Below are 10410 nucleotides of genomic sequence, written 5' to 3'. Positions count from 1 at the left end.
ACTTGTTTTTCTAATTTGGGTCACCCCCCCCCCCCCATCGATACCTTCCCTGCGCCGCTCCACCCTGCACAAAATACCCTGTGCTTCTTGGTATGTGGATTAGGGGGGGTGGCGTTAGGGGGCATGTGACCTCCTTCCATCTGACCGTTGGGGTCTAGCGGCCAATCACGGTCTCATGGCAGAGGGCATAATGTCTCCAACACCAGGTATTTTGGTGCCAGATGCATTATGGGGAGGGGACCCCTGTAGCGGTGAATGTAAAGTGGTCCGAGGGGGAGTTACAAACTCTCTCAAATTCTTTAATAAATCGGGAGCCTGATGTTCCCTAGAAATGCCTCAGTGTGTAGCTTGATAAATCTCCCTTGCTATACTTCTCTACACCCTCCCTGCAGTCACTGAGCCGGGATTAAAGAGCACCTGTCACACAATTACCCTTCGTAATACAGAGCTCCTAGTGCATTGTATGTATTGAACTTTGCATCATCCTCTGGCTGGAACGGTGGCGTTGGTGTCCAGGCTGCGGATGGTGTCCACCACCGTGTGTACTGGCCATAGTATTGAAGTGGTGACCCTGTGGCAGCAGATCTGGCTGCTTGCAAACGTCTAATGCATTTGGGTAAATCAGACTATACATCCCAGGCGAGGGGGACACACGGTACATTCAGGTTTACAGGGTGTTCCACAGGTTAGATTTTGATGTGACAGGTTCTCTTTTATCTGCATTTTATTTTAAATCCATCGAGCCAGCTGAACACTTGGGTGCCCGGGCTCCTGGGATCTGTCCAGACTGGCAGCATTATGTAGGGCAGTACCCGGGACGGTGTGACACGCTGGATTTGATTGTGTAAATAAGCATCTTAGGCTCATGCAGCTGAGTCATCACTGCTGATATCGGGAGTGCGGGCCCTTTCCGGCATTGGTTGGTGTCATCTGCTCCGCGATCATCTCCTCATGAGATGGAATAAACATTTCATGCAACCTGTTAGGGCAGCTCTGTAACCTTTCTCTTCACGGCTGTATCTTGGCCGCGTGTGACGCTTATGGTTTGGAGCTGAAATACAGCCGGGAAGCACATAACGTTACCAGGCCTGTGGGTTTGATAAAAGTAGATGGCCGGGGACTGTGGGTTTGATGCAGGAGATGGCCGGGGACTGTGGGTTTGATGCAGGAGATGGCCGGGGACTGTGGGTTTGATGCAGGAGATGGCCGGCCACTGTGGTGCTGCCGGAGGTGGCGGGCCACTGTGGGCTCGCTGCCGGAGGTGGCGGGCCACTGTGGGCTCGCTGCCGGAGGTGGCGGGCCACTGTGGGCTCGCTGCCGGAGGTGGCGGGCCACTGTGGGCTCGCTGCCGGAGGTGGCGGGCCACTGTGGGCTCGCTGCCGGAGGTGGCGGGCCACTGTGGGCTCGCTGCCGGAGGTGGCGGGCCACTGTGGGCTCGCTGCCGGAGGTGGCGGGCCACTGTGGGCTCGCTGCCGGAGGTGGCGGGCCACTGTGGGCTCGCTGCCGGAGGTGGCGGGCCACTGTGGGCTCGCTGCCGGAGGTGGCGGGCCACTGTGGGCTCGCTGCCGGAGGTGGCGGGCCACTGTGGGCTCGCTGCCGGAGGTGGCGGGCCACTGTGGGCTCGCTGCCGGAGGTGGCGGGCCACTGTGGGCTCGCTGCCGGAGGTGGCGGGCCACTGTGGGCTCGCTGCCGGAGGTGGCGGGCCACTGTGGGCTCGCTGCCGGAGGTGGCGGGCCACTGTGGGCTCGCTGCCGGAGGTGGCGGGCCACTGTGGGCTCGCTGCCGGAGGTGGCGGGCCACTGTGGGCTCGCTGCCGGAGGTGGCGGGCCACTGTGGGCTCGCTGCCGGAGGTGGCGGGCCACTGTGGGCTCGCTGCCGGAGGTGGCGGGCCACTGTGGGCTCGCTGCCGGAGGTGGCGGGCCACTGTGGGCTCGCTGCCGGAGGTGGCGGGCCACTGTGGGCTCGCTGCCGGAGGTGGCGGGCCACTGTGGGCTCGCTGCCGGACACATGGCCACAAGAGGGAGTATTTAGAAACCTGTATAAAGAGATTCAGTAATCACAATCTGGGGCAGTGAAGTAGTAAAAATGAAAAAGCCACATGAAGATGTGTTCAGATAAATGTAACAATTACAAATGATGTATTGATTAAAGATATGTCACGTACCCTTTGAAGGTTCAGTACACATACTCTGGCGGGTTGATTTGCTGGGTTTTGGGTAATCTGTTTGGAAATGTCACTTCGTAAATCACCGACTTTAAATGAAATATTTTTGCTCATCTGTTACGATTAGAAATGTCATTCCGGTTCCTCGTGAGCCCGCTCGTGGTTGTGTGTTTTTAGTGCCCTTCACGGTAACATTGCTTCTTCAATTATAACCGTATTAGAGAGTCGATGAACTCCTGAAGTTCATTATGGATATTAGGCAGTGAACGAGGTCTTAGTACAGTAATACGTCTTAGTGAGCCTGGCCCCGGATTATCTCCTGGTCTCATGTGACACCTGTCGAAGGATCCGACCACGCGTCATTCTGTTCACTTCTTCAGATCTGGGTCTCTGGAAGAGTAAAGCCGAACATTCACGGTTACAATTTTGTTCAGAGCATTCCATCTCGCCATCCTTGAGTGGACTACTGTCGTTCGTAAGCCCTCAAAAATGTCCTCCACACCAGCTACTTGAATGGAATTCTCATGTTGTTGTCAATGGTGTAGCCCAAAAAAATCTAAAAAATTCTAAAACTAGATACCAGTTTTTCGGTATTGAGTACCGATATTTTTTTTCTTGGTACTCGCCGATACCGAGTACCAGTGCCGTGTGCTCTAATTATCAGAAAGTCGGGAGGCGGATCATGACCCGGCTTTCTTAATGCCTGGGAAGCCGCTGTTCTATCGAAAGAACTCCGGCTGCACTTGTCGAGGCTGCCAGGCTTCCTGACCGATCATGAAGCCGGGCGATGGGTCATGAGGTGTCGAGCCGCAAGTCATGACCAATCAGGAAGCCAGGTTCCTAGGCAATCAGGAAGCCGGGCGGCACATGATGACCCACCTCCCGGCTTCCTGATTGGCTAGGAAGCCGGCTTCACTTGTTGATAGGCAACCTGGATTCATGACCATTTTGAAAGCCAGGGGTGGCACGTCATGACCTGCCTCCAGGCTTCCTGATTGGCTAGGAAGGCGGTTTAATTTGTTTGTAGGCAGCCTGACTTCCTGACCAATGAGGAAGGCGGGTCATTACGTGCCGATTGGAAAGGAAGCTGGCACCCTTGCCACTGCCGGCCAGAGGGGAATCTCCCTCTGACCAGATGTTCCCGTATCGGAGGGAAGTATCGGCATTTGGGCGAGTACTTGGTATCGGGGCATCCCTACCGAAAACAATTTGTAGAACTCTTAGTGTTGTGTCTTATGACCATAGTGACATAGAAATGGGGCTCGGCAGTGTTTTTTAGCACGGTCAGGAAGCAGTTTCCAATGTTCTTATTAACGGGAAGCGGAGCGGAGCTCCCATCTCCAGGGGCTGCTTCGTTGGCTTCCTTTTGACTATTGTTTTGTGCGTCTTGAAGTCAGCTGTCGGTTCTAATTCTTTTATTTCGGCAGAAGTATTCTGGAACGCTGGCAGCTGTTGTAGGCCGTACTGAACCATTTAATTTCAATTAATCTTCTGCCAAACGCTCCTCCAAGTTTTGTTCCACTTCTGCTGGCTCTCGTAGGCGGTGTACTGCGAAGATCTTCACACTAGTCAGCTGTGTCTGCCGCTTGGCCATCACTAAGCGTCATCTGCCTGTTTGTCGTGTAAGATTTTTAACATTTATTTCGGCTTTAAGGTGTGACTCCGGATTAAAGAGGACAGTGTACGAAAACTGCCAAAACATATTTTCTGAAAGCCGTAGAATAAAATGACGGGAGTTGGAAACCTTTATGTTGAGTGAAATTTGTGCAGCTATGTATCAAACTTATATTTTCAGTAAAAAATATGCTAAAAAAGTTTAGCACACAAATATAATATAATCCGTTTTTTGTAAAACATAAAAGATGACGTTTTGTCAAGTGAATAGATACGAACTATGTGAAGCCTCAAAATTGCATTCGCCTGCAAAATAGCTACAAACTACAAAACCCAAAATTGTACATAAGGGACACTTGGAGTAGAGTGTAAATGACGGCACTAAAATTATTCCGCTCACTTTATCTGAGTATCCATTTTTTATTTTTTTTATTTAACCGTATCATACAGTGATGGATTTCCTTCCCTTGCATCCTCCTCAACCCGATCAGGGGCAAACAGTCCTTGATTCACTTCACTTCTTTTCTGACCGCTACCATCAGGGAACACACAGGTGTGAACCAGGAAGTGCTCTGAACAGAGTGCTTCTGGGTTCAGTTTTGGATAGAGTAGGGAGTCTATTCAAAACTTGGCTTTAGATGTACTTAAAAGGGGTTCTAAACCCTCCATTTTTTTTTTTTGCTTATATCTACTGCTAGCATGCAGTAGATATAGGCAAGAAGTGTAAAAAAAACCGCTTAAAATCATTTTAAACTTACCTCGTTATCGCTGCTCGCTCCTGCGCCGAGAATCAGGAACTGCTCGTACGGCCGCAAAGGATCTTGGGGCGGGCGCATGCGCAGTTCCGATTCTCGGCCGGGAGAGGAGCAGAGACGCAAGGGAAGTCTATGGACGCGTGCCCCCGCCTGCAGACACCGCTGGATCGGAGAGACGGAGCAGTCAGCGTTGGATCGGAGTGACGTCACACCGCTGGAGGGACACATGAAAACATGGGGAAAGAAGAGGAAGATCGGAAAAAGAGACATCATTTAAGGTAAGTGCTAACATTTACATGGGGGGGAGGGAAAAACATTTTTGCCATTTAATATCACTTTAAAAGAGAACTATGGCGTCAGCGTTTTTCCCCATAGTTCTCTTAAGGGTCACGGGAGGACATATTCCAGCGTCCTACAGTGACCCAAAGCTCAGCATGTGGCGGGCTACAGCTCGTGGTATAGTGAGACCACAGCAGCCGGGACGGATCCCGACAATGCTGTTGAGATCCACCCAGCTGCGTAAATGACAGCTGGCTCTGTCTATCTAGAGGCAGAGCCAGCTGTACCTGCCCCCTCCCTCGTCCGTTCCTCCAGTCAGCGCTCTGGAGGGAGATGGTCGAGAAGTGAGCGAGTGACGGTATGGGTCTGCTCACTTCCGGATCTATTGAGCCGACATGTGACAGTTTCATTGTCACATGTCGGCTCGAACTGAGGATGAGTGATTTTCACTCACCTCATAGTTCTCCTCTAATTTCCCTTGTGCTTGTCAGATCTGGTGGACAAGCTCTGTTGGCATGCACAAGCATGTATTCATATTGTATTGTCATACGGTCTATGGTCTAATAATGTTCTTACCAAACGGTGGGACTGGTGGCATTTTGTACCAGCCACTCTTGGCATTAGAAACTCAAAATCTTTCCTTCGAATTCCTCTGCCTTCACCTGGTGACGTAGGTTATAGTAGTAGAGGTTATATTGCAGCTCAAAGTCTTTCCGATAAGAATTGAGTAAGAAAGTTTCTCAGAAAGCAGGAAGTGGCTGTGACTTTCGCTTCTGGAGAAAAAAGAAATCTCTGAAAAGACAGTCATTCCAATTTAGCCGGGCACAGTCCCCCCCGCCTGGTCCTCAGATTAGGAATGGTCTCCGGAGCTATGAAACATGTCAGCGTGGCCTGCTCCGAGCTGGGTGGAGGGTGTACCTGCCATAAAGGAAAGTGCTGAAAAACCCGCACATGACTCACAGCTCAGCCTCCTCGATGGTGCTCAGGTTCCTGGTCAACCTGTTTCAGTCTTGTTCCAAATCCAAAGATGAATTCAGGCATATAATCCTCAGTCAGGTGAGTGGTGACTGCGAGCCGAAGCTTTATTCAGTCTTGTTTGTTCTCCCTGCGGGTGGTGTTTGATAAAGTTTATTGAAAGATTTGCTGGTTTAACTTAAGTAAACCTAACACACTGGGTCGAAGTGAGACCGTTGTGTCTCCCAAAATGTGTAGATGGATGTAGAGTTGCCTGCAAGTACGTATGCTTGTCTTCGGAACTCCAGGCTTTGGTTGTAGGGTTTTTCCAGGGACAAAAAACAAAATGTAAGATGATGTTAAATACTTTGGCGGCCATGATAGGTTTACGTTAAAGACCGGCACCTAAAGATGTCTGCACACTCTCTTCTTTATCCTCCTGAGTGCTGAGCTTAAAGAATTTTTAATGGATGTGGAGTGCAGTGTTTTTTAATTAAAAACTGGATCACGTAGCACAGTCTATAACACTGACCCTCCTCTGAACAATATCTGGATCTTCAAGCCAACCCTCCCTGGAACCCTTCTTGTAACAGTCCTTGGATATCCCAATCCTCACCCTAACCCTTCCTGAATCAATCCTTGGATTTCCTGCCAGTCCTTCCTGGTTCTTCTTACTCTCCCTCTATCCCCAGCCCTTCTGGTAACCCTCACGATGACTATACCTTGTAACACTCACTATCCCTTCTCAATCCTTGAATATCCCAATGCTCAAGCTAACCCCCTCTGGATCCCAAACCCTCCCATGTAACCCTCGCATTAAACCTCAAAACAATCTCTGGATCTCCCGATCCTCATGCCAGACCTCCCCTGGTTCCTCCAAACCTCATGCTTTATGCTCCCTGATACCCAGCCCTTCCTTTAACCCTCACGTTGACCCACCTTGTAACCCTCACACTAACCCTACCAAAAAACAATCCCTTGATCTCCCAAGCCTAATGCCAGTCCTCCTTGGATCCTCCAACTCTCATGCTTGGCCCTCCCTGGGTTCCTAGCCCTTCCTGTAACCCTCACACCATCCCACCTTTAACTTATAGATTAACCTTCCTAGAAACAATCCCTGGATCTCCTAAGCCTAAAGCCAGTCCTCCCTGGGTCCTCAAACCCCTCATGCTTGGGCCTCCCTGGATCGCCATGCCTCCATTGTAACCCTCACGCTGACCCTCCGTTGTAACCCTCACGCTGACCCTCCGTTGTAACCCTCACACTAACCCATCTTGAAACAATCCTTGGATATCCCAACCTGCAAGCTAACCCTCTCTGGATCCCCAACCCATGCGTGTAACCCTCCTCTTTGAAGCAATCCCTGGATCTCCCTATCCCCATCCTCATTCCAACCATCCCTGGATCCCCAGTTCTCACGCTACCACTCCTTGGAGCCTCCAACACTCCTTGTAACCTTCTCATGATCCCTGCGCCCCCTTTATCTTCTTTGGACCTCCAAACTTACACCCTTCACCCTTGTTAACTCGCTTATCATGTGATAGTGTCCTCTGCAGCAGATGCCATCAATGGGAGCCAACATCTGCAATCTAGGTCGCTCGTGGGACTCGGGATTGGCTTTTTTTTTGTTCACAACTCTTAAAACAGTAAGGTGTGCTGTATAGAAAGTGTTACATCTCTGTGTAGGAATGCTTCAAATTGTCCGTGATAAGTTTATCAGAGATCCTTCTGGCCTTGAGCCACTGGAGAACTACTAGCACTAGCATGTCTTGACGGCCAGGAAGGGGAAGGTTGTGTCAGATTTCGAGGCTGGCTGTCAGGAGCACGTATACTGAAGTGTATTACATCAAGCACTGCTCCTTGAATGACCTTTAGCCAGTTAGTTGTGAACACAGATTGGTCATGGGTGTAATCTTGGATTATGGCCCCACGGGAGTGTTCCAGCCGAGATCTGGCTCGTTCTCTTTTATCTGCAACACCAAAGGGCCAATAAAACTAAAACACGAGCTGTTTTATGGAAAGGAGATCTTGAAGTCGTATTAAACCCTTCTCAATCAAAGTTCATTTGCCTTTAGATACACTCCAAGTTGCACAATCCAGGTGGGTTTTTGTTGTTGTTTGCCCTTTTAGTGTTGTGCCCACCTCTGTCTCTCACCGCCCTTCCCCAAACTTCCGGTCAGGGAGCACCCATAGAGTCAGGGCCGGATTTACTCTCTGCTGCCCCAAGGCCAAGTTCCTCAATGCGCCCCCCTATCCGCCAACCCCACCCCATGGGGTTGGCGGATAGAATGGCAGACCTGCAGGCTGCATACAAGTGATCTCGGCGACATTGCAGAGATCATTTGTGCAAAACAAGCGGCAAATTCCCCGCGACACATTTAGCTCTGCTTGCCAAAAGCAGGGCTAAATGTGGAAAACTACTACCCGCCCGGAACTGCATGTGCAGGCCATCGGGCGATAGGAATCCCACACCCCTGCTGCCCCTCTACTCCCTGCTGCCCCGAGGCCGGGCCTTGTGGGATATCTGGCCCTGCATAAAGTAATCACCTGATGTCAGGACAACATGTTCCATGATCCTTTGCATGCAACCACAATCCTATAGATGCAGATCAGACAGCCTGCTGTCAATGATGAGCTGGTGGGTGAAGCAGCCATCTTGTGGAGGAGTTACCTGTCTGCACACAGTGCGGCTGTAGTCCCGGTAGGGAGCGTGCATCCAGGGGTGTCTACGCTAGGGGTCTCGGCAGCATAGCCCCCCCCATAGAAGCAATTATCCCCTATCGGAAATGATATCAGAATTTGTTCTTCTGGAGGATATATTACCCTGAATTGAAAACAATGCAGCATGTAAGTTGTGTATTGGGTTTGAAGCTGGTGTTGCGTTGTGTTCCGTCCCTGTATAAACCTTAAAGGAAACTTTTATACTAGGAGAAATATGAAGGCTGCCATTGCTGACTAGCCTATCTAGAAGTGCAGACTATTTGCTGCCGTCCCCGGCGGTGAGTATATGGTGGGGTTGGTTGAATAGGCAAAGCACAGGTTTGCTTTTATAAAGGGAAATTCAGCATCTTTGCCCATTCCCTGGTCATGTGACCTCTGCCATGGCATTGGTCACATAGTCTGTGCATTTTTCCAAGGTATCTTTTAAAGCTGAAATTTCTAAATGAAACCATTGCGTATTATGTACAGGAGCTGGATATAGCATCCTGAAAACAGGAAAGCTCCATGATTGAAAGAACTAAAATCCCATGAAAGAAAGGGGCGGGCCGGCTTCCTGATTGGCCAGAAAGCCGGCTACATGCTTTCTCGTCACCTAGTGACGAGAAGCATGGGGACGGCTTCCCTGCTAATCGGAAGCCGGATAACGAGTCATTACACGCCGCCTGGCTTCCTGAATGGGACTTCCAGTATCGGTATTCGGTATCGGCGAGTAGCGAAAAAAATACCGGTATCTGTGCATCCCTAACAAATATTCTTTTAAACCTCTCGTGGTGGAGTACCCCTTCAATTGTAAGGCTGGTTGTCGGAAGTGCTGCGCCGGGTAGATTGTATCTGCAAGATATTTTGTAATCACACGAACACCTAGAGATCAGAGAACTCCGCTGTGTTCCCGAGCAGCAGAACAAGTATCATTTTGAATTAACTGACACGATTGCTGGGAAGGCCGTATGTTCATCAGTGTCACATAAATAACTAAAGATGTTCTACAGCCTCTATGAGGACGGGATGAGCAACCGAACGTGGAGCCGCCGGCGTAATCCAGCGGCTGGAGGATGTTGTCTTTGTTGTTTTTTTTAATAATTAAGGCTCAAAAAGTTAAAGCTGAACTCCGGGATCATCAAATATCTAAATATAAAAGTCATGTGTGTTCTTCCTGAATCTCCGTGATCTTTGTTCTCCCTATCCAGCCCTGGCCTAAGGTGACATGGCCGCTCCTCCTTACATAAAATACATTAGTTAAGTGTTACTGGCAGGATCACCAGGTACAAATGAGGGGGGAAAGCCTGAAAGAGAAAACAAATGCAGGCGCCTTATATTAACTGTAATACAATAAATTTCTGCTCCTGGGTGTAAATACAATTTAAGGTATATGGAGCCTTTCTGGAGGTCACCCACGTTAGCAGTCATCTGTTTATATTCATGCCGTTTGCTCTGTTTGAGTTACTCGGATTAGAACTGATTTGGTGTACATGTAATCCCCATCATAAACTATTGTACAGTTCATATCCGGCGGAATAAATTGATGTCATCGCCCGCCTGGTGTAATGTTACTTGTGAATTGTATTTCCTTTTCCCTTATGGATTTGCAGGTTAATGATTTATTTATTGAGCTGAGGGGGGTAAAATGGTCGGATTTAGAAAGCGACGCTCCTAGAAGGTATTCAGCATTCATAGTCGTGATTCGCCAGCCTAAAAATACCACGTGCCGTTTGCCAGGGAGATTCTCCAGCGCCAGGCAAGCTACCAGATCACCAGCGAATTTAAAGGTGAACTATGAGTGGGTGCTTTTCACTCACCTCATAGTTCTAGCCGACCTGTGACAATGAGACTGTCACAGGTCAGCTCAGTAGATCGGGAAGTGAGGGAACACATACCGGCGTTCGCTCACCTCTCGATCCTGTCACGGCTCTCTGCTGTGACAGG

General features: G+C 49.7%; 1 protein-coding gene across 4 annotated transcripts in view; it reads left to right on the top strand.

The window, feature by feature from the left end:
- The window catches only part of USP47 (ubiquitin specific peptidase 47), a 69064-nt gene that overhangs the window by 13661 nt on the left and 44993 nt on the right, over window positions 1–10410 (top strand). Inside the window, exon 1 of one of the 4 annotated variants that reach the window (XM_018555362.1) lies at window positions 5748–5868. The exons of the other annotated variants lie outside the window; for them this stretch is intronic. Coding sequence (XP_018410864.1) covers window positions 5764–5868 — 105 coding nt within the window. The 5' untranslated portion in view covers window positions 5748–5763. Of the gene's footprint in view, window positions 1–5747; window positions 5869–10410 lie in introns of those variants that run through there. 4 annotated transcript variants of the gene reach the window in all.

The sequence above is a fragment of the Nanorana parkeri genome, unplaced genomic scaffold (genome assembly GCF_000935625.1).
Source record: "Nanorana parkeri isolate BGI_ZX_2015 unplaced genomic scaffold, ASM93562v1 scaffold10, whole genome shotgun sequence".
NCBI lineage: Eukaryota > Metazoa > Chordata > Amphibia > Anura > Dicroglossidae > Nanorana > Nanorana parkeri.
Note: the sequence above shows the minus strand (reverse complement) of the source record. Positions and strands in the feature narration are given on the sequence as shown.